General features: G+C 42.2%; 1 protein-coding gene across 11 annotated transcripts in view; it reads left to right on the top strand.

Annotated features, from left to right (window-relative positions):
* Positions 1-23,249, top strand: part of esrp1 (epithelial splicing regulatory protein 1) — a 46,902-nt gene extending 23,653 nt beyond the window's left edge. Inside the window, exons 10-16 of one of the 11 annotated variants that reach the window (XM_034174860.1) lie at positions 2,314-2,633; positions 15,042-15,266; positions 15,391-15,631; positions 18,462-18,639; positions 20,753-20,894; positions 21,382-21,471; positions 21,956-23,249. In XM_034174860.1, coding sequence (XP_034030751.1) covers positions 2,314-2,633; positions 15,042-15,266; positions 15,391-15,631; positions 18,462-18,639; positions 20,753-20,894; positions 21,382-21,471; positions 21,956-22,090 — 1,331 coding nt within the window. In that variant the 3' untranslated portion in view covers positions 22,091-23,249. Of the gene's footprint in view, positions 1-2,313; positions 2,634-15,041; positions 15,288-15,390; positions 15,644-18,461; positions 18,640-20,752; positions 20,895-21,381; positions 21,505-21,924 lie in introns of all 11 variants that reach the window. The other 10 variants (XM_034174859.1, XM_034174858.1, XM_034174857.1 and 7 more) reach the window with 10 other exon arrangements.

Below are 23,249 nucleotides of genomic sequence, written 5' to 3'. Positions count from 1 at the left end.
CAGGTTTTCAATGACTTTCTCGCCATCAGTAGTTTATCTACATGCTGTGAAAATGTCAAACATGGAGAGAGGTTGAGTGACTTCCGCAGTGACATTCATGTCTCTGGGTCCTTTAAGGTTGAGAGAGATCTCTGAGTCGTGACGTCCCTGGTCAGAGGTGTTGGGTGATGACAGTACCTCTTGTAAGAGAGCAAAGGTCAACTTCTTTAAGGTTCTGGTGCTTCGTGTCTTTCTATATTGTTGTGAAACTTGAACATAAACCAGTGACCTAAAGTGATGATTGCATGTCCTGGGTACTCCAGTACTGTAGGTCTCTTTGGAGAATCCTTGGGTATCGCTGGAGTGACTATACTGTACGAGGTCTGTTAGAAAGTATCCGACCTTATTATTTTTTTTCAAAAACCATATGGATTTGAATCACGTGTGATTACATCAGACATGCTTGAACACTCGTGGGCATGCAGGAGTTTTTTCACGCCTGTCGGTTACGTCATTCGCCTGTGGGCAGTCTTTGAGTGAGGAGTGGCCCACCCTCTCGTCGATTTTTTTCATTGTTTAGGAATGGCTCAGAGACTGCTGCTTTGTTTGATAAAAAGTTTTTCAAAAACTGTAAGGCACAACTGAGTGGACACCATTCGATAAATTCAGCTGGTTTTCGGTGAAAATTTTAACGGCTGATGAGAGATTTTGGTCTGTTAGTGTCGCTTTAAGGATGGCCCACGGCGCCTGACGGCAATCGGAGCTCTGAGGCGGCGTTGTCTCGCTGTTTCAAGCTGAAAACTTCCACATTTCAGGCTCTGTTCACCCAGGTCGTCGTCAGAGAACAGAGACGTTTCAGAAGAGGTCGGCATGAGGAGTTTATGCGGACATTCCACTGTTAAAGGAGATTTTGTAATGAAAAAACGTGCGGGCAGATTCGCATGTCGGGCCGGACCCGACCGCGGGGGGTCGCGACAGGAAAACACCTCCATTGGAAACCTTAACGGGCAAGTTGGAACATGCTCAGCTGTTAAACAATTTCTCAGATACTCACTTGTTGAAAGTCATCAAAAGCCGCCTGAATTTTACAAATGGTTTTCAACACGGAGGTGTTTTTCCTGTCGCGGCGCAGACGGCTTTGCGGCATCGTCACGGAACCGACTCGGTGAATTTGCCCGCACGTTCTTTCATTACAAAATCTCCTTTAACAGTGGAATGTCCGCATAAACTCCTCATGCCGACTTCTTCTGAAACTTCTCTGTTCTCTGACGATGACCTGGGTGAACAGAGCCTTAAATTAAGATGTTTTCAGCTTGAAACAGCCAGACGGACGACACCTCCGACCGCGCTGCGCCGATCCGCTTTGTGAGCCGTCCTTAAAGCGAAAGAAACTCCACAATCTCTCATCAGCCGTTAAACTTTTCACCGAAAACCAGCTGAATTTCTCGATTAGTGTTCACTCGGATATCCCTCACAGGTCCTGAAAAAATTTTGATAAAGCAACACGCACCGTCTCCAGCAGCGTCTCAGACAAAGGAGTTCAGCCGAGAGGGCTGGACCAGTGCTCACTCAAAGCCTGCCCACAGGCGAATGACGTCACCGACACACGTGAAAAAACTCACGCATGCGCACGAGGGTTCAAGCATGTCTGATGTAATCGCACATGATTCAAATCTATATAGTTTTTTTTTTTTTTATAAAACTGCCCGTTAGTTTTCTAATAGACCTCGTATGTCAAATGAACAGTTACTGAGGTAGACTATATGTTACTGAGGGAACATCAGCCATGACATTTTGGCCACGTGGCACGCGTCTCTGTGTATGAAATAGTGCGCAGGTGCCTTAGGACACCCACATATCACGTAGCTGTGGCAGATAGTTGGCTACTTTTGAAAGATGGAGATGGACTGGTTATATGCCTGGGTGATTGCTATCCAGACTCTGTGACAGTTCTGTAGTGTGGTGGGTGCAGTGCCGCCTTGGCATTGGTGCATAGTTCTAGACCTGGCTATACAGTATTGCTCTGAAGAATGTATGTGCTTTTTGAGTGCTCTTCTGATTTACCCTACACCCTCATACTATGTACAAGAAGCGAACTGAAATTCTTTGCACTTGATAATTGACAGTTGCATTGAAAGAATACCATGTTACATTTAATCATTATAATGAGCCCCAGTGATGACTAAAAACCACAGAGATTACAGTAACATATTTCACATAAGACGGCCAAAATACCCCTTTAACAGAGTGCAAACGTAATGTTGGCAGTTTCCAAAGGTGATAATTGAGTGCTATTTCCTCTTGGGTGTAAATACATGTCTTGTGTGATTACAGGTACCTCTAATGAGGTAGCAGTGTTCTTGTCACGAGAAGACCAAATCATAGTGAGGATGCGAGGTCTTCCTTTTACTGCCACACATGAACAGGTGCTCATCTTCTTCTCCCCTGGGGAGGGCCTGAAAGAAACGTGTCCAGTCAGCGGGGGAAAGGACGGCATCCTGTTTGTACGGTACCCAGATGGTCGTCCGACGGGCGACGCCTTCGTTTTATTTACCTGTGAGGAACATGCCCAAAATGCCCTGAAGAAACACAAGGAAATCCTCGGCAGAAGATATATTGAGCTGTTCAAAAGCACTGCTGCCGAAGTTCAACAGGTATGTCAGCATATTTCCCTAGATTCTGGCATGTATATATGTTGAAATTTTTTATATATATATATACAATGCCCTTAAGATTTGTATATTGAAACTGCAAGGTTTTTTTTCTTGTTAATCTGTTTTTGTGAGGGTATGTGTGTGTTTTTGTAAGTAATTGTGTGTTTGTGTGTGCACAGAGTGACAGTGAAGGGGTGTGCTACTTCTCTTGTCAGTTACACAACTTAAGGATGTTTACCTAAACAGCAAGGCGGATTTAGGTGTCAGTTTCCATTTATTACACATTTACACAGGGATATTCCACATTGTAAATGACTACCACTGTGGGGGGTGTTAAGTAAAGATTTTATAGCACCAGCTGTGCAGACTTTCTTAGAAATTTAGGCTAAAAGTTCACTCAGTGATCTTAAAATGACTCATAATCGCACTAAAAATAAAAAGTTAGTTATTGACAAAGATGAAAAATAATCTTTGTTGGTCTTGAAGCCACCAAACCTACTTACTTACTGAACTGTGGCAGCTTCTTTGCGAGCACTTGGAAAGTGGGAGGCTAGATAGGATGTGGACTCCTGGCCAATATTAGGGCCTGGTCCCACTGGGGAGAGGATTAATTGCGCATGAATTGAGTATACAAAGTACAGGCGTTCGTTGTCATCCGCAACAAAATTGGCAAAAAATGACAAATGTCCCAGTATGAATTATGGATATATTAATAATGTATTGCGAATATATAATGAACAATCACGAATGTATAACGCATGTATTGAGGAAACAGATCTGATGCATTGCGATTATCACGGCAGTATTACGGGTGTATTGTGAATGTATTGTGCTTGCGCGGCATCTGCATTGCGGTCATAAAAGAAGCGCACTCGGGCCTTTCGGCATCACTATTCACACCAACACCACAGCCTTTGGAGCAATAGCTGGACTTGGACAAGTTGATCACAGAGTTGATGATCATGTTGTCATGCAAGGGTTAACTGTTCATGAGTTTAGGGAGCGGGAGGGGGGAAGCCACTCATTGTGAGATGGTGTGTGTTTTTTTTTTTTCTCAAAAAGAGAGATTTCAGCGTGAATTGCGGCTAAACAGCAACTCTTCCTTTTGCTGGCATTAAATAAAACTCCTGGAAGAGAACCGAGGTCCATGGCTGACTTCTCTGCAGCTGGGAATTTACAGTATGTTGTTGGATTGCAGCAGCTATTACGTCTTTGAGGATCTCCACAGCTGGACCAGCACTGACTGGCAGGTATGTCGCTTTCTGCCTCATATAGTACTTTGGGTTTACGTGACCTGTTTGTTATGCAGTCGCAGATTGTCTGCAAAGCAGACGTAATCCAAATGCTTTATCCGCGGCCAATCTGTATGCATTCGCTACAATCTATTTTAGTCCATGATGTGGACATGATAGGCACGCAATATATCCGTTTTACACAATGTCATCCGCAACCAAAATTTTGTGCAGCTCAGAAATCATGGCAACAGAAAAATGTGCCTCTGCGGATAATTGTGGACATGTGCAGGTGTCGGCTGACTCATACAAGCATGTTTCACGGATATTGCGGCGGATGTTTGGCGAATATGAGCCAATTTTGTGCGCAATCCATGCGCAAATCTTCCTAAACACCAGTGGGGCTGGGCCCTTACTCTCAGAAAAGTCCCAAAACTCATTGGAATTTGTCTGATCAATTTGCAGTCATTGTAGGTCTGGCTGCAGCTACTGCTCACAAAATATTCAGAGGAAATGTCTTTGAATTTCACATTCTGGCTTTCCTTTTTTTCATTCTTTTAAATATTTCCTCACACCTCATCTTTGAGTTTTATCTGGTCGAGAGTAAATCCTTTCCAACCCGAGGCCAGTACCCATTTGCAGTTGGGGGGACTGGGATGGTGCAGACAAAGAGACAGCCTCAAGCAAAGACACCTGGAATCAAACCCTGGTCTTTAATTTGGTAGCTCAACTAACTATGACCTGATGATCATTTGCTGAAGGCAAATGCGTGTGATGGAAACTGGAAAGCAGGGTGGACAGAAACTGTATTAAGCCACCTTGACACTTGGACAACTGAATTTTGGCTCCGAACTGCCGTGCAATTCATCGTGTCAATGAGAGTCATTAGGTGGTACGTTTGAAAAGCCACCTTGACACTTGCATGAATTTGATCCCCGCACTGGCACACCATCTTGCGTGCCAATGAGTAAACTTGTCGTAAACTGTGCAAGGCCCTGCGCACAATGACACGCATTGACACAGTGTTTGCCTTGAATAGGTTGCACAATGTTCATGGCTAGTTCACGCAAGTGACACGAAATTTATGCATGCCAGAAATTTTGAACATTTCAAAATTTTCTTTGCGCACTGACACGCAGCTTCACAACAGTTTATGGGGAGTTTACTCATTGGCATACAAGATTGCATGCCGGTGCGGGGATCAAATTTGTGCAAGTGTCAAGGTGGCTTTACAAAGATGAATGCATATGAAAGGCATTGCAATGAATGACAACACTTGGAAGCGTGATGCTACCAAATACCAGTAGTCAATCCCGGCAACTGAAGATAAACAGAAGTTGGAGTAGATTAAATCTTACAAATGCAGACATTTTATGACAAATCAGACAGCACACAGGTGCAACCAATGCAGACAACATAGTGGATCCAGCAAGCTCGACAAAGATGAACTCAAAAAGCACAGTCTGCATTGAACTGCCAAAGAAGCAGCTCAACTCCACACTGCAGAACCACCTGCTCTTTAATCCCAGTAATTTGATGTGTGCTATTTTGCTCAAGTGTACTTTGAAATGGAGGAATAGTCAGAGAATAACTCACAAATGTTGGCTTAGAGATTCTTAGATAACCTGCTCTACCACTTGAGCAACATTCTTCCAACAAAGGAACATTCGTGGGACCATTTATCCACTCATCTGCTTTCTATTGCTTATCCTGATAAGGGTTGTAGTAGAGCGGAACCTATCCCAGTATATCAATAATGTTATAAACTACATTGTAATTATTCAAAGAAATAAGACAGAAATGAGTACCCCTCCCTCCCAACAAAAAAACAAATAAAATAAAGCAAATGGGGAACTCACAAAGTGCAAGTTGCACTCTTTGTTTGACACTGAGTCATGCAGATTAATTCCTTGTTGGTTCTGTGTGGCCTTGACATTTGAACATTTCTGTCAAAAACTAAGCCACCACCAGCACTGACAAATGCATAGTGCTTCCACCGTGTTTAAACCATATTAACACCCATCTCTTTAAATAAAACCGTTTTCATACTTAGTTTGTCCTTTCAAGATCACTCAAGGGTCAAAGATCATGTGACCAATAGAAAGGTAATATATGACTTAATATTATTAATTAATTGGAACCAGAGGTGGGATGAGGTCACTGTCAAGTCATGAATCTGCAAGTCCCACGTCAAGTCTCAAGTCATCTTGCAAACAGTTGGTGGTCATTATGACTTGGGACTTGCTGGTGACTTCGTCCCACCTCTGATTGGAACCATGTGTATCTTTAATGAATTCCTTGGAATTGCCTTACTAAACTGTCTCTTATATGTAAGGATATCATATGTAAGGACTGTGAACTTGACTTTTAACCAATTATTCTCAAATTCAAATTATTTTGTTCTTAGTTGGCCTATAATCATTCCGCCACATTTGATTTAAATCAAACCAAAACTCTTTGAAATATTTTGTTTGTACACTGAGGGACGGACACACAAGACCAAAAATGATAACCCCCACATGTACTACCACACACAGGTGTAATAAGGTGAGTGTAAATAAGATAATGTTGGCAACTGTGGCTGGGGTGTTGGCGCAGGTTGTCCATAAACCAATACACTAAACGGTGTGTGGATCAAATGATGACCACTCCTTTTTTTTAATCAAAGTGTGATCCTTAAATCACTCTCAATCCCAACCTGATAAAACTCAGAGCAGGTTGTGCAAGGAAGAAATTTTTTAACCCAGTCTGCAACACTATCAAAGTAAATTTGCACCCACTTTATTGTTTTAAGTATATTGAACTTGAGAACTTGGGTTGATCTGATTCATAAATTTGGTCCACCTTAACATTGCACTATGAGTAAGTTAGCTAGTCCCAAAAAAAATACATCAGTTTGTGCACTACCTTTTTTTTTTTCACCTTATATTTTTAATTTTCCTTAATCTGTCCTTTTTACAAGCTGATTTTCTTTAGTTTTTCTATTGTCATTTCCTGTTCTTTTCCTCTCTTCTAAGATAACCACATGGACTCATTTTCAGATCTTTGCGGACAGTTATGCCCACGCTCACAGCGATGCAGAGACATTTCACTGTTCTTTTATTTCTAACTGATTAAGACGCTTTATTGGCCGTCTTCAGAAATGCAAACACGTTGGTGTCCTGTTGGCAGCAAGCCAGCACTGACATTTAAACAAAACGGGGGACTCACCAAAGGGATGGCTTAAAATTCTTAAAAGTGCTGTGTGTGAATTGTCACCAGTGATACGCAAATATGAGTTGTTGGGCTTGATGGTGTAATGTAGTGAAAAGAAATGTTTTGTGTCGCATGTGGGATATTATGTTGCCATGCTTACCTCACCTGTGTGTGTGTGTGTCTGAGTGTGCAACACCGTGTTTGAGTAGCTGGGTTTCCATTAACGTCCAAATTGCGCAATTTGAAGAAGTAAATTAAAACTGTGCTTAATGAAAACACGTTTGTGGAGAAAAAAACCTCAAATATCATACACACATGCACTCACAAGTTTTTACAGTTGCATGAGCCTTATTTTGAAAGAGCCACATGATATTTTAAAATGCACGATACAGTACATGTGGATGCAGTAAGAGACAGCTTGTTAAACATTATAAGAGATGACGTTATAACAATATTGTATTTTTTTTTTTTAAAAACCTCAAAATGCCAATATTTAGCAGGACCTTACCGATCTGTCGCTCTGACTTTTGGACTTACAGTTCTCGAGAGAGCCTCACTAAAGTGACAGTTATTACGAGATGACAGAACGCACCAGTGGTACTCAGTCACTTGATGGAAATGCTGTAATTTTGCAGTTTTTTGTTGACATTCTGAAAATATCACTTAACCTTTGTGCAAATCTGTAATAAAAACCCAGCTATGGTTCGCGTGTACATTCGAGTTCATGTGCGGATATGCTAATTTGGAGTCCTCAAGTTCAAATACTATATTTTTATTAACATTGTACGGCACCTCAAAACTGGTAGGATGTGAGATAGTGCAAGTGCCTCTTCAATCAATCAATCAACTTTTTTCTTGTATAGCGCCAAATCACAACAAACAGTTGCCCCAAGGCGCTCCACATTGCAAGGCAAGGCCATACAATAATTATGAAACACAGTCTACGTCTAAAGCAACATAACCAAGGGATGGTCCAGGGTCACCCGATCCAGCCCTAACTATAAGCCTTAGCGAAAAGGAAAGTTTTAAGCCTAATCTTAAAAGTAGAGAGGGTATCTGTCTCCCTGATCTGAATTGGGAGCTGGTTCCACAGGAGAGGAGCCTGAAAGCTGAAGGCTCTGCCTCCCATTCTACTCTTACAAACCCTAGGAACTACAAGTAAGCCCGCAGTCTGAGAGCGAAGCGCTCTAATGGGGTAATATGGTACTATGAGGTCCCTAAGATAAGATGGGACCTGATTATTCAAAACCTTATAAGTAAGAAGAAGAATTTTAAATTCTATTCTAGCATTAACAGGAAGCCAATGAAGGGAGGCCAACACGGGTGAGATATGCTCTCTCCTGCTAGTCCCCGTCAGTACTCTAGCTGCAGCATTCTGAACCAACTGAAGGCTTTTTAGGGAACTTTTAGGACAACCTGATAATAATGAATTACAATAGTCCAGCCTAGAGGAAACAAATGCATGAATTAGTTTTTCAGCATCACTCTGAGACAAGACCTTTCTGATTTTAGAGATATTGCGTAAATGCAAAAAGGCAGTCCTACATATTTGTTTAATATGCGCTTTGAATGACATATCCTGATCAAAAATAACTCCAAGATTTCTCACAGTATTACTAGAGATCAGGGAAATGCCATCCAGAGTAACGATCTGGTTAGACACCATGCTTCTAAGATTTGTGGGGCCAAGTACAATAACTTCAGTTTTATCTGAGTTTAAAAGCAGGAAATTAGAGGTCATCCATGTCTTTATGTCTGTAAGACAATCCTGCAGTTTAGCTAATTGGTGCGTATCCTCTGGCTTCATGGATAGATAAAGCTGGGTATCATCTGCGTAACAATGAAAATTTAAGCAATACCGTCTAATAATACTGCCCAAGGGAAGCATGTATAAAGTGAATAAAATTGGTCCTAGCACAGAACCTTGTGGAACTCCATAATTAACTTTAGTCTGTGAAGAAGATTCCCCATTTACATGAACAAACTGTAATCTATTAGACAAATATGATTCAAACCACCGCAGCGCAATGCCTTTAATACCTATGACATGCTCTAATCTCTGTAATAAAATTTTATGGTCAACAGTATCAAAAGCAGCACTGAGGTCCAACAGAACAAGCACAGAGATAAGTCCACTGTCCGAAGCCATAAGAAGATCATTTGTAACCTTCACTAATGCTGTTTCTGTACTATGATGAATTCTAAAACCTGACTGAAACTCTTCAAATAGACCATTCCTCTGCAGGTGATCAGTTAGCTGTTTTACAACTACCCTCTCAAGAATCTTTGAGAGAAAAGGAAGGTTGGAGATTGGCCTATAATTAGCTAAGATAGCTGGGTCAAGTGATGGCTTTTTAAGTAATGGTTTAATTACTGCCACCTTAAAGGCCTGTGGTACATAACCAACTAACAAAGATAGATTGATCATATTTAAGATTGAAGCATTAAATAATGGTAGGACTTCCTTGAGCAGCCTGGCAGGAATGGGGTCTAATAAGCATGTTGATGGTTTGGATGAAGTAACTAATGAAAATAACTCAGACAGAACAATCGGAGAGAAAGAGTCTAACCAAATACCGGCATCACTGAAAGCAGCCAAAGATAACGATACATCTTTGGGATGGTTATGAGTAATTTTTTCTCTAATAGTCAAAATTTTGTTAGCAAAGAAAGTCATGAAGTCATTACTAGTTAAAGTTAATGGAATACTCAGCTCAATAGAGCTCTGACTCTTTGTCAGCCTGGCTACAGTGCTGAAAAGAAACCTGGGGTTGTTCTTATTTTCTTCAATTAGTGATGAGTAGAAAGATGTCCTAGCTTCACGAAGGGCTTTCTTATAGAGCAACAAACTCTTTTTCCAGGCTAAGTGAAGATCTTCTAAATTAGTGAGACGCCATTTCCTCTCCAACTTACGGGTTATCTGCTTTAAGATACGAGTTTGTGAGTTATACCACGGAGTCAGACACTTCTGATTTAAAGCTCTCTTTTTCAGAGGAGCTACAGCATCCAAAGTTGTCTTCAATGAGGATGTAAAACTATTGACAAGATACTCTAACTCCCTTACAGAGTTTAGGTAGCTACTCTGCTCTGTGTTGGTATATGACATTAGAGAACATAAAGAAGGAATCATATCCTTAAACCTAGTTACAGCGCTTTCTGAAAGACTTCTAGTGTAATGAAACTTATTCCCCACTGCAGGGTAGTCCATCAGGGTAAATGTAAATGTTATTAAAAAATGATCAGACAAAAGGGAGTTTTCAGGGAATACTGTTAAGTCTTCTATTTCCATACCATAAGTCAGAACAAGATCTAAAATATGATTAAAGTGGTGGGTGGACTCATTTACTTTTTGAGCAAAGCCGATAGAGTCTAATAATAGATTAAATGCAGTGTTGAGGCTGTCATTCTCAGCATCTGTGTGGATGTTAAAATCGCCCACTATAATTATCTTATCTGAGCTAAGCACTAAGTCAGACAAAAGGTCTGAAAATTCACAGAGAAACTCACAGTAACGACCAGGTGGACGATAGATAATAACAAATAAAACTGGTTTTTGGGACTTCCAATTTGGATGGACAAGACTAAGAGACAAGCTTTCAAATGAATTAAAGCTCTGTCTAGGTTTTTGATTAATTAATAAGCTGGAATGGAAGATTGCTGCTAATCCTCCGCCCCGGCCCGTGCTACGAGCATTCTGACAGTTAGTGTGACTCGGGGGTGTTGACTCATTTAAACTAACATATTCATCCTGCTGTAACCAAGTTTCTGTTAGGCAGAATAAATCAATACGTTGATCAATTATTATATCATTTACCAACAGGGACTTAGAAGAAAGAGACCTAATGTTTAATAGACCACATTTAACTGTTTTAGTCTGTGGTGCAATTGAAGGTGCTATATTATTTTTTCTTTTTGAATTTTTATGCTTAAATAGATTTTTGCTAGTTATTGGTGGTCTGGGAGCAGGCACCGTCTCTACGGGGATGGGGTAATAGGGGGATGGCAGGGGGAGAGAAGCTGCAGAGAGGTGTATAAGACCACAGCTCTGCCTCCTGGTCCCAACGCTAGACAGTCACAGTTTGGAGGATCCCAAAAAATTGGCCAGATTTCTAGAAATGAGAGCTGCTCCCTCTAAAGTGGGATGGATGCCGTCTCTCCTAACAAGACCAGGTTTTCCCCAGAAGCTTTGCCAATTATCAATGAAGCCCACCTCATTTTTTGGACACCACTCAGACAGCCAGCAATTCAAGGAGAACATGCGGCTAAACATGTCACTCCCGGTCTGATTGGGGAGGGGCCCAGAGAAAACAACAGAGTCCGACATTGTTTTTGCAAAGTTACACACCGATTCAATGTTAATTTTAGTGACCTCCGATTGGCGTAACCGAGTGTCATTACTGCCGACGTGAATTACAATCTTACCAAATTTACGCTTAGCCTTAGCCAGCAATTTCAAATGTCCTTCGATGTCGCCTGCTCTGGCCCCCGGAAGACAATTGACAATGGTTGCTGGTGTCGCTAACTTCACATTTCTCAAAACAGAGTCGCCAATAACCAGAGTTTGATCCTCGGCGAGTGTATCGTCGAGTGGGGAAAAACGGTTAGAGATGTGAACGGGTTGACGGTGTACACGGGGCTTCTGTTTAGGGCTACGCTTCCTCCTCACAGTCACCCAGTCAGCCTGCCTTCCCGACTGCACGGGGTCTGCCAGGGGGGAACTAACGGCGGCTAAGCTACCTTGGTCCGCACCGACTACAGGGGCCTGGCTAGCTGTAGAATTTTCCACGGTGCGGAGCCGAGCCTCCAATTCGCCCAGCCTGGCCTCCAAAGCTACGAATAAGCTGCACTTATTACATGTACCGTTACTGCTAAAAGAGGCCGAGGAATAACTAAACATTTCACACCCACAGCAGAAAAGTACGGGAGAGACAGGAGAAGCCGCCATGCTAAAACGGCTAAGAGCTAGTAGCTACGCTAAGCTAGCGGATTCCCAAACAGGGAATCCGACACTAGACAGGCTGTGGAGCAGCACAGGTAACGCACGACAACAGTGCTAAAATAAAATAAAAATCCACTAGACAGGCTGTGGAGCAGCACAGGTAACGCACAACAACAGTGCTAAAAAATAAAATAAAAATAAAAATCCACTGGACAGGCTGTGGAGCAGCACAGGCAACGCACGACAACAGTGCTAAAACAAAATAAAAATCCACTAGACAGGCTGTGGAGCAGCACAGGCAACGCACGACAACAGTGCTAAAACAAAATAAAAATCCACTAGACAGGCTGTGGAGCAGCACAGATAACGCACGACAACAGTGCTAAAATAAAATAAAAATCCACTAGACAGGCTGTGGAGCAGCACAGGTAACGCACAACAACAGTGCTAAAAAATAAAATAAAATAAAAATAAAAATCCACTGGACAGGCTGTGGAGCAGCACAGGTAACGCACAACAACAGTGCTAAAAAATAAAATAAAATAAAAATAAAAATCCACTGGACAGGCTGTGGAGCAGCACAGGCAACGCACAACAACAGTGCTAAAACAAAATAAAAATCCACTGGACAGGCTGTGGAGCAGCACAGGCAACGCACGACAACAGTGCTAAAACAAAATAAAAATCCACTAGACAGGCTGTGGAGCAGCACAGATAACGCATGACAACAGTGCTAAAATAAAATAAAAATCCACTAGACAGGCTGTGGAGCAGCACAGGTAACGCACAACAACAGTGCTAAAAAATAAAATAAAATAAAAATAAAAATCCACTGGACAGGCTGTGGAGCAGCACAGGCAACACACAACAACAGTGCTAAAACAAAATAAAAATCCACTAGACAGGCTGTGGAGCAGCACAGGCAACGCACGACAACAGTGCTAAAACAAAATAAAAATCCACTAGACAGGCTGTGGAGCAGCACAGGTAACGCACAACAACAGTGCTAAAACAAAATAAAAATCCACTAGACAGGCTGTGGAGCAGCACAGGTAACGCACGACAACAGTGCTAAAACAAAATAAAAATCCACTAGACAGGCTGTGGAGCAGCACAGGTAACGCACAACAACAGTGCTAAAACAAAATAAAAATCCACTGGACAGGCTGTGGAGCAGCACAGGTAACGCACAACAACAGTGCTAAAAAATAAAATAAAAATAAAAATCCACTGGACAGGCTGTGGAGCAGCACAGGCAACGCACAACAACAGTGCTAAAACAAAATAAAAATCCACTGGACAGGCTGTGGAGCAGCACAGGCAACGCACGACAACAGTGCTAAAACAAAATAAAAATCCACTAGACAGGCTGTGGAGCAGCACAGATAACGCACAACAACAGTGCTAAAACAAAATAAAAATCCACTAGACAGGCTGTGGAGCAGCACAGGCAACGCACAACAACAGTGCTAAAACAAAATAAAAATCCACTAGGCAGGCTGTGGAGCAGCACAGGTAACGCACAACAACAGTGCTAAAACAAAATAAAAATCCACTAGACAGGCTGTGGAGCAGCACAGGTAACGCACGACAACAGTGCTAAAACAAAATAAAAATCCACTAGACAGGCTGTGGAGCAGCACAGGTAACGCACAACAACAGTGCTAAAAAATAAAATAAAATAAAAATAAAAATCCACTGGACAGGCTGTGGAGCAGCACAGGCAACGCACGACAACAGTGCTAAAACAAAATAAAAATCCACTAGACAGGCTGTGGAGCAGCACAGGTAACGCACGACAACAGCGCTAAATAAAAATCCACTGGACAGGCTGTGGGGCAGCACAGGTAACGCACGACAACAGCGCCCAAAAAAATAAAATCAAAATCAAAATCCACTGGACAGGCTGTGGAGCAGCACAGGTAACGCACGACAACAGTGGTAAAAAATAAAATAAAAATCCACTGGACAGGCTGTGGAGCAGCACAGGTAACGCACGACAACAGTGCTAAAAAATAAAATAAAAATCCACTGGACAGGCTGTGGAGCAGCACAGGTAACGCACGACAACAGTGATAAAAAAAATAAATAAATAAATAAATAAATAAACTAAAATAATAAAATAAAAATCCACTGGACAGGCTGCGGAGCAGCACAGGTAACACACGACAACAGTGGTAAAAAATAAAATAAAAATCCACTAGACAGGCTGTGGAGCAGCACAGGTAACACACGACAACAGTGCCAAAAAAAATAAAATCAAAATCAAAATCCACTGGACAGGCTGTGGAGCAGCACAGGCAACGCACGACAACAGTGCTAAAACAAAATAAAAATCCACTAGACAGGCTGTGGAGCAGCACAGGTAACGCACGACAACAGTGCTAAAATAAAATAAAAATCCACTAGACAGGCTGTGGAGCAGCACAGGTAACGCACAACAACAGTGCTAAAATAAATAAAATAAAAATCCACTAGACAGGCTGTGGAGCAGCACAGGTAACGCACAACAACAGTGCTAAAAAATAAAATAAAAATAAAAATCCACTGGACAGGCTGTGGAGCAGCACAGGCAACGCACGACAACAGTGCTAAAACAAAATAAAAATCCACTAGACAGGCTGTGGAGCAGCACAGGTAACGCACGACAACAGCGCTAAATAAAAATCCACTGGACAGGCTGTGGAGCAGCACAGGTAACGCACGACAACAGCGCTAAATAAAAATCCACTGGACAGGCTGTGGAGCAGCACAGGTAACGCACGACAACAGCGCCCAAAAAATAAATAAAATCAAATCCACTGGACAGGCTGTGGAGCAGCACAGGTAACGCACGACAACAGTGCTAAAAAATAAAATAAAAATCCACTGGACAGGCTGTGGAGCAGCACAGGTAACGCACGACAACAGTGCTAAAAAAAAAAAATAAAAAATAATAATAATAAAATAAGCCTCGTCTTGAGGACGAGGCTTATGTAGCCTCCTTTGTACTCTTTGCTACAGGCAGGGTATGTAATCTGTAACTGTATGTGTATGTTTTAGGTGCTGAATCGATACTCGTCAGCCCCTCTCATCCCTGTGGCCCCCGCCCCTCTGGTGTCAGTACTGCCCACAGTGTCTCTCCTGCCCCCTCCTGGCAGTTTGAGAGATTGCCTACGGCTAAGGGGCCTACCATACACAGCTAGCATAGAGGATATCCTCACCTTTCTGGGCGAGTTTACAAATGATATCAGACCACACGGCGTGCACATGGTCCTCAATCAGCAGGTATACGCAGGAACCACACAGGCGAACACAAGCAGCTCTTTATGACACTACTTGGAGATGCACAGTGATTTATTTCTCTTTTTTATAACCTCTCTCACCTTCTGTCTGTGTTCTGTACTCACAGGGCCGTCCATCAGGGGACTGTTTTATCCAGATGACCTCAGCAGAGCGAGCACTCCTGGCCTCGCAGCGACTCCATAAGCATATAATGTCCAGTCAGCGTGGGGCCAACAGCCGCTACGTGGAAGTGTTTCCCTGCAGCGCCGAGGAGATGGGCCTGGTGCTGATGGGAGGCTCGATCTCACACACACATGCACATACACACAACCGGAGCAGGAGTGGGACAGGGCTCAGCCCGCCGCCATGTAAGTCCAGACGTAAGTGCTGCTGGGAGCTGGGGGTGCTTCGGGACTGCGGGGTAGGTTGGGCTCCTGCTGTGGCGGCAGGGTTGCTGGGTTTTCACCAATCATACTGTAGGGAGGTCGGGGGATCTGGTCTGACCAGGAACTGTGCGTGTGAATGTGGTGTCTTTGTTTGACTCTTTTATGATTTAAAAGTGATTGTCGCCAGTCTGCATGCGCAGAAGAACTTTTACTGTTTAGTCTAAAATGTAATTTCCTTATCTGTGGTCACACATGCCTTAATAAGGTTTTGTCCATTAATTTTAAATTTTTTTTTTTTTACTCCCTTCACTGGAAAAATGCAAAATCTTACCCAGTTACTCAATTGTGCAATTTCTAGTCCAGATATCTAATCTGCATTTAATATAACATGCAGTCATGTGACATGTAAAATTTCAGTAAGATACAAAGACTTGTTTTTAGAAAATACATATTAAAAATGTTACTGATTTCCTGCAACAGCTTTAAGTGAAACAGCTTTAAGTAAAAGCCTTATTTTGTTCTCAATCATATCAGAGATGAAACGGGCTGCTTTTTAAAAACTTATAACATTTTTAAGCAGATGTGTTGTTTATAAAAGTTACAACACTTCATAATACAACCCCAATTCCAATGAAGTTGGGACATTATGTAAAATGTAAATAAAAACAGAATACAATGTTTTGCAAATCCTCTTCAACCTATATTCAATTGAATACACCACAAAGACAAGATATTTAATGTTCAAACTGATAAATGTTATTGTTTTGTGCAAATATTTGCTCATTTTGAAATGGATGCCTGCAACACGTTTCAAAAAAGCTGGGACAGCGGTATGTTTACCACTGTGTTACATCACCTTTCCTTCTAACAACACTCAATAAGCATTTGGGAACTGAGGACACTAATTGCAGAAGCTTTGTAGGTGACTAACACACACCCCATACCGTCACAGATGCTGGCTTTTGAACTTTGTGCTGGTAACAATCTGGATGGTCTTTTTCCTCTTTTGTCCGGAGGGCACGACGTCCATGATTTCCAAAAACAACTTGAAATCTGGACTCAGACCACAGCGTACTTTTCCACTTTGAGTCTGTCCATTTCAAATGAGCTCGGGCCCAGAGAAGGCGACGGCATTTCTGCATGTTGTTGATGTATGGCTTTCGCTTTGCATGGTAGAGTTTTAACTTGCACTTGTAGATGTAGCGACGAACTGTGTTAACTGACAATGGTTTTCTGAAGTGTTCCTGAGCCCACACGGTAAGATCCTTTACACAGTGATGTTGGTTTTTAATGCAGTGCTGCCTGAAGGATCGAAGGTCACGGGCAGTCAGTGTTGGTTTTCAGCCTTGCTGCTTACATGTAGAAAGTTCTCCAGATTCTCTGAATCTTCTGATTATATTATGGACTGTAGATGATGGAATCCCTAAATTCCTTGCAATTGAATGTTGAGAAACATTGTTCTTAAACTGCTGGACTATTTTTCATGTAGTTGTTCACAAAGTGGTGATCCTCACCCCATCTTTGCTTGTGAATGGCTGAGCCTTTTGGGGATGCTCCTTTTATACCCAATCATGACACTCACAATTAGATCCCTCAGTTCCCAAATGTTTATTGAGTGTTGTTAAAAGGAAAGGTGATGTAACACAGTGGTAAACATACCACTGTCCCAGCTTTTTTGAAATGTCTTGCAGGCATCCATTTCAAAATGATCAAATATTTGCACAAAAACAGTTAAGTTTATCAGTTTGGACATTAAATATCTTGTCTTTGTGGTGTATTCAATTGAATATAGGTTGAAGAGGATTTGCAGATCATTGTATTGTTTTTATTTACATTTCACATAACGTCCCAACTTCATTGGAATTGGGGTTGTATTACTACACTATAGCGCAAAATGTTTCTCAGATAATTTCAAGAAATCACAAGTGAAGTTTTACTTGTAAAAAAATGCCAAAACAAGTCCTTATCTTACTGAAATTTTATTTAAGTCATTGTGTCTCATATTAAGTGTATATTAGCTATTTTCATGAGAAATGGGATAAATGTTCTTGATGAGTTTTTGTGTTTTGCAGTGTTATCACTACTCAAATGACTCATAGTTATCTGAAGGGGTTGGATAAGTGTAAGCAACAATGCTCGAGTTCGAAAGAGTCTGTTCAAAAGCAAAGTGGCTTACAACTCTCCAATCTTATCAGATTGGTAGTGGTGGCTGGGGGCCTCCACCTCACCACACATAAGGTGTGTTTGTCCGCTGTGCTTGTCCAATCAGAGGTGCTCTGGGTGAGGTGGGCGGAGCTGAACGCTGGTGTTTAGAGGTGGGTTTGGCTCTTGGTATCTGTAGTGCTTGACCGTGAATGTGCACTTCTTGTTTTCCATACAGAACAGTATAAAGAGTTAATGCAATGAAGATGTTGTAGTCTAAAAATAAAGAATAAATATGTTTGATGCTTAAGTGCACTGAATACTCCAGGAAACACAGCTGAAGCTTTTGTAGCTCTTATTTTCATGCCATAATTCATTTTGATGGCAATTAGGTTTTAGTATCAGGGATAGGGTGCGGTTCAGCGCAGTTGCACTCCTTGCTGTGGACTTGACAAATAGCTTTTTTCCAGTTCAGCTACTTCTTGCACTCATTAGTTCTTGTTGTTTACCACTCTCTCGTGCTGAATTGTAATGTGGTCATTGTTTGTCTGCATGAGCGCCTCTCTCTGAAACAAACAATGATCATAGTTGACGTCGTGACTCTGCGCCCTTAGTTCCTGTTTGTCTGCCTGTTAAGTTTCTTGTTCCTGCCTTCTTCTGTCATCTCCAGGTTTATCTCCACCTTCCTACTCCTTCACCCCTGCTCCTGCTGTCCTACCCGCAGAGGCTGCTGCTCTCTATCCACCAATTGGCCAGGTGTTGCTGACACCACGCCCCCTGCCAACAGGTCACGCCTACTACCCTTCATCAGCTCAGCTGTACATGAACTATACAGCCTACTACCCCAGGTGAGCATGACCAGCTACACAGGCACGTCGGTGCTATGATATCTGCCTCAGGATTTATTACAGTTCTTCAGTAATTTGTCATCTTGCTGCATTTTCATTTTTTTTATTATGCAGTGACAGAAATTATTTAAATTAATAAAAAAAAATATTTAAAAATTGCTTTTTTCTTTACACTTGGAAAAAAGTCATCTGGTTTGGTAATAGAGCTCATTTTTAATACATTAACCCACATCACCGTTTAGGGAAGTGTAGATATAATTTTTTAACTGCTGCATTTTCAGTCACTGTAACATTGTCATGTGGAACAATATGATTGTGCTGAAATTTGTTCATAATGTAGGGACTCTGTGATGCAGTTTGACTCCAAGACCAGGATCTGCATTTCACTATAGTCACTGTATAACAGAGGAGGCCCGTTTTATCATTGTTTATGTTCTCTGTTGCCTCATCCTGAAATATAAAGCTGTACATCTGTTCCGTCATTTTTACCAGTCTACTTAGTCTACTGTAATGATCTCTGTCTAATCTGGATCTGGTGTCATGCTAATTGTAAGTCCCTTCGGCTGCTCCCTTGTTTTCACTCGGGGTCGCCACAGCAGATCCAGTGTGGATTTGCATGTTGAATTGGCACACGTTTTACACCAGATGCCCTTCCTGATGCAATTCCACATTACATGGAGAAACCGGCAGGGGTGGGGTTTGAACTGGAAACCTTATGCATTGAAACCAAGCGCACTCACCACTTGGCCACCACCTCCGGTGTCATACTAATTGAACCTTTGTAATTTCAATCTTATAACTGGTCACAAGTCTTATTTGTTGTAGCACTATGTAATTCAGGCTAAATTAAATTCTGTAAATCTGCTTAGACAACATAAGCCCCCATCCCAACCCCCCCACCCCAGGCACTATACTCAAGTAAGGTTTAACCCTATGTTGGTTTTTCTAGTCACCAGGATTATTCAGAGCTGTACTGACTAAATTTGACAACACGTGGTGGAGGAGTGGGTATAGTATGAGCCAAGATTAGAAATGTGGTATGAATCAGGGTTTGGGGTAAAGTAATGCAGTGTTTTTTTTGTTTGTTTTTGTTGTTTTTTTTTGGGGGGGGGGGGGGGGGGGGGGTTGGTTGGGAGGGGAGGAGAGGGGGGAGGCTTTTGTCTATAGTGAAATACAACAAACTCATTTTAGAGCAGGTAGCCAAGTGGTAAGGAGCTGGTCTGCCAAAATGTAGACCTTGGTTCCATTCTCACTCATGCTACCTGTCTGTGTCCTTGGACAAGACACATAATCTATATTGGTTTAGTCCACCCAGGATGGGAAGCAACCTATGTCGGAGTGGTTTCCTATTCTCATCTACTTGATGCTGCAGAATATGGAGATAAGCACGGGCACAATGGGCCTCAGGGCCTATATAAGACTTACTGCTTTATACACATAAGAGATTTTTCAGCAGTGATTTGACAGGTATAGTCTAGTTATTACGGGTAGTATGGAGAGAAGCAGCAAATGTCACCGAGACGAGGATTCAAACCTGGCGATGCTGCAAGACACACTCTATAGTCCGTCCAAGGGTAGTTAATAACTGAGCACTGTGATAGCAGAGTACTTTGTAAACACCAGTGACCTCTACTTGCCTGCAGTCAAACAGCTCGTGTTAGAAAGCACTTATTTTTGATTGTGTCCAAAGTTAATGTTAGTGTAGATTTGGTTGCTTTTTAGAAATATATGGCTCAGTGGTTAGCATGCTTGCCTCACAGCAAGAAGGTCCAGAGTTGGATTCCACCCATGCCCAGTTCCTTTCATTGTGGAGTTTACATGTTCTTCTCGTGTCTGTATGGGCTTTCTCCAGACACTCCGGTGTCCTCTTACTATCAAAAATATGCAGATTATGGTCACGCTGCATCCATTACTCTTGACCAAGGCAGAGTTTCAACATGTGGAGTGGGTCCCAGGGCACCGGGCTGTGGCTGCCCACTGCTCCTAGTGGTTGGATTGTGTGTAACTATATTTGGGAAGGGTTAAATTCAAAGGACAACTTTTGCTGTTTGTGTCCATGTACAGCAATACATGTACAATAACAATAAAGGTCTTCTTCCCTTCTTCTTCCCAGTCCACCTGGTTCCCCTACCACCCTAGGTTTCTTCCCTTCCCCCGCCTCCCTTTCTTCCCCAGGGGGGTTGGTGCGCATGCCAGGTCTTACCTACAACAACAGTGGAGTCAAAGAACTCATCAGCTCAATGCAGAGTTACCAGGTAAGCTGTATGCAAATGTACAACACAAATGTAACACACCTGCTCCTATGCGTGCAAAGTGTCTGTCTTCAGTGTTTGTGCTATTCCACAGGATCTAAGTGTTGTATTCAGATCGTTTTTATTGTGGGTGTGTAGTGTCAGGCATCCACAGTGTTTGCCCACAGGCCATCAAACTAGTTTATCTTGTCTACTCTCCCTGCTCTGGCACACACACCGCTGCTACTTGCTTCGACTTGACTGGATGGAAATAAAGTCTTATTCATACCATGAGAATGAAGGAACCCAGGAATTTGTTAAATAAGTGGACTTCTTTATCTCATGCTGAATCAGGGAGGACAAACAAATTACAAATGAAACAAGCATGTCTCTGCTTTGACATCTGTGTTGGACTTTATGGGTCTGTCAAGGTTGGCCCATATGGTTGCTCGTGTCTCAGCTCTCCTCTCTTCCCTGTCTGTATCCCCTCCTCTTCTTCCTCACACCACAGTACACCCCCGATGACGCTCTCATGCATGCCCATGGGTCCGTGCACGGTCACGACCCAGCCAGGACGTTGCTTACGCAGCCCAAAGAATGGGTGTGTATTTAAGGTCTCTGAGGCGGGTGGCAGGTAAGGATTGGCTGAAGGCTCGGTGAGGGGATTTGGATGGCGGTTGTAGCTGTGGCTTTGGTCTGAGTGTTCACCAGGGGTTGCCGGATTCATTCCTGGGACAGCAATGATGACCCAGCTGTAGCCATATTATGATTGGACTGAGAGGAAATTGCTTATATTCAGGTTGTTTCTTTGGCTTCTCTGGTGGATCACTGGTCTTTCTGCCCTCTCAGGAAGTCTAATCTCTTATGGGATACGTCAGTAGTCCAGAGGTTAATTGGTCGTTATTTAGTGGTGTTGTAGTGCACTGGAGCAGTATTAGATGGGTGATCCAAGGTGGGTGAGAAGGTGGTGGGTAACATTTGGTGCTGGTGCAGGCTGTGTCCACTTGACGTCGTGAAATTACTCATTTGTCTTTCTCTGCCTATTTTTCCCCAGCTCCAAAACTCTCCCATCTCTTTCTCCCTAGAGCCCCATGGAGCCTGTTTCCCTCCTGAGCAGCAGCCTGATTGGTCAGCCCAGTGGAGGTGATGCTCCTCTGTTGTCGCTCCCCTTTGTCATGACCAAACCTGCAGGGCAATACCTGGATCTGACCCTGTTGTAGGGTCTCACACACATAACGAAGGTCATGTGACTTGTAATGTGTTGCTAGTTTATATATTTATATATCTATCTATATCTCTATATATAGATATAGATATATATGTCTTTTAGATGTGCTATTTATATCTTAAAATACAGAAATTAATGTATTTTATACCAAATTGTGGCCTTAGCCAAAATAGCAGTTTTGTCTTATATTGCACATTGTGTATTTTAAAAGCTTTATAGTTTTTTTTTTTATGATAAAATAATCACTGTTGTGTATTTACCTGCAAATTTAGAGCAGAATGACCTAGTGACAACTCAGCTAAATTGTTTAAGCTTCTCTGTGAACGAGAGAATGTGTGTCAGTGTGAAAGAGAATGAGTATTATGCATGGCTGTGCCGAAAACTTTTAATACTTAATTTGTTTATGCAGTACTTTGTTTATATGCATTTGATACAGTACACAGTGATTGTATTGAAATCTTTAGTGCATGAAGAAGTTGATAGTAAAACTTTAAAATGTTTACATGATGCCAAATAATGCACTGCTATGTAATGAGATGACTAAAGAATATAATAGTGGTATCTTTGAATCATGCCACATATGTTACACTGAGGGTGTTTAGCAGATAGTCCGCATTAACAAAAATGTGATATCTCACTCTCGTTTCCTTTATGTGCCCTGTTCGGGTCTGTTTCCATGTTGTGTAATGTCAAAGTTATCTTTTGTGTTGGACACAAACCTGAAGCAAGGACAGTCCCAGCTCTCTGTAACCTAACCACAGGGACGTATTCATCGAGAGGGCTCTCAGCTTACTGAGTCAACCTCAGGAGCCATGGGGCCTTTCTGACAGATTGGTTTTTATTACAGATTTAACGCACTCATCAGTCTCCTTCATTTTTTCCTTGGCTTCTTTCCTCCACTCTGATGTTTGGGAATGGACCACGGCAAGGGGAAAGAAGTTGGTCATATCTCACCCTGCAAAATTTGTAGAGGTGTTGTGAAGGACACTGTTGACATTAACTTGTGATTATTAGTTTTTTTTTTTTTTTTTACACTTATGCCCTGTGGAGTTGTTGTTTGGGCTCCACATTGCTGTACACAAGTCCTACAGTAGGACTTCAACCTCCTGCTCAGGACACCAAAGCTGAAAATATAATACATGTAACGTGAA

This window comes from Thalassophryne amazonica, chromosome 7 (assembly GCF_902500255.1).
Source record: "Thalassophryne amazonica chromosome 7, fThaAma1.1, whole genome shotgun sequence".
NCBI classification, from domain to species: domain Eukaryota; kingdom Metazoa; phylum Chordata; class Actinopteri; order Batrachoidiformes; family Batrachoididae; genus Thalassophryne; species Thalassophryne amazonica.
Note: the sequence above shows the minus strand (reverse complement) of the source record. Positions and strands in the feature narration are given on the sequence as shown.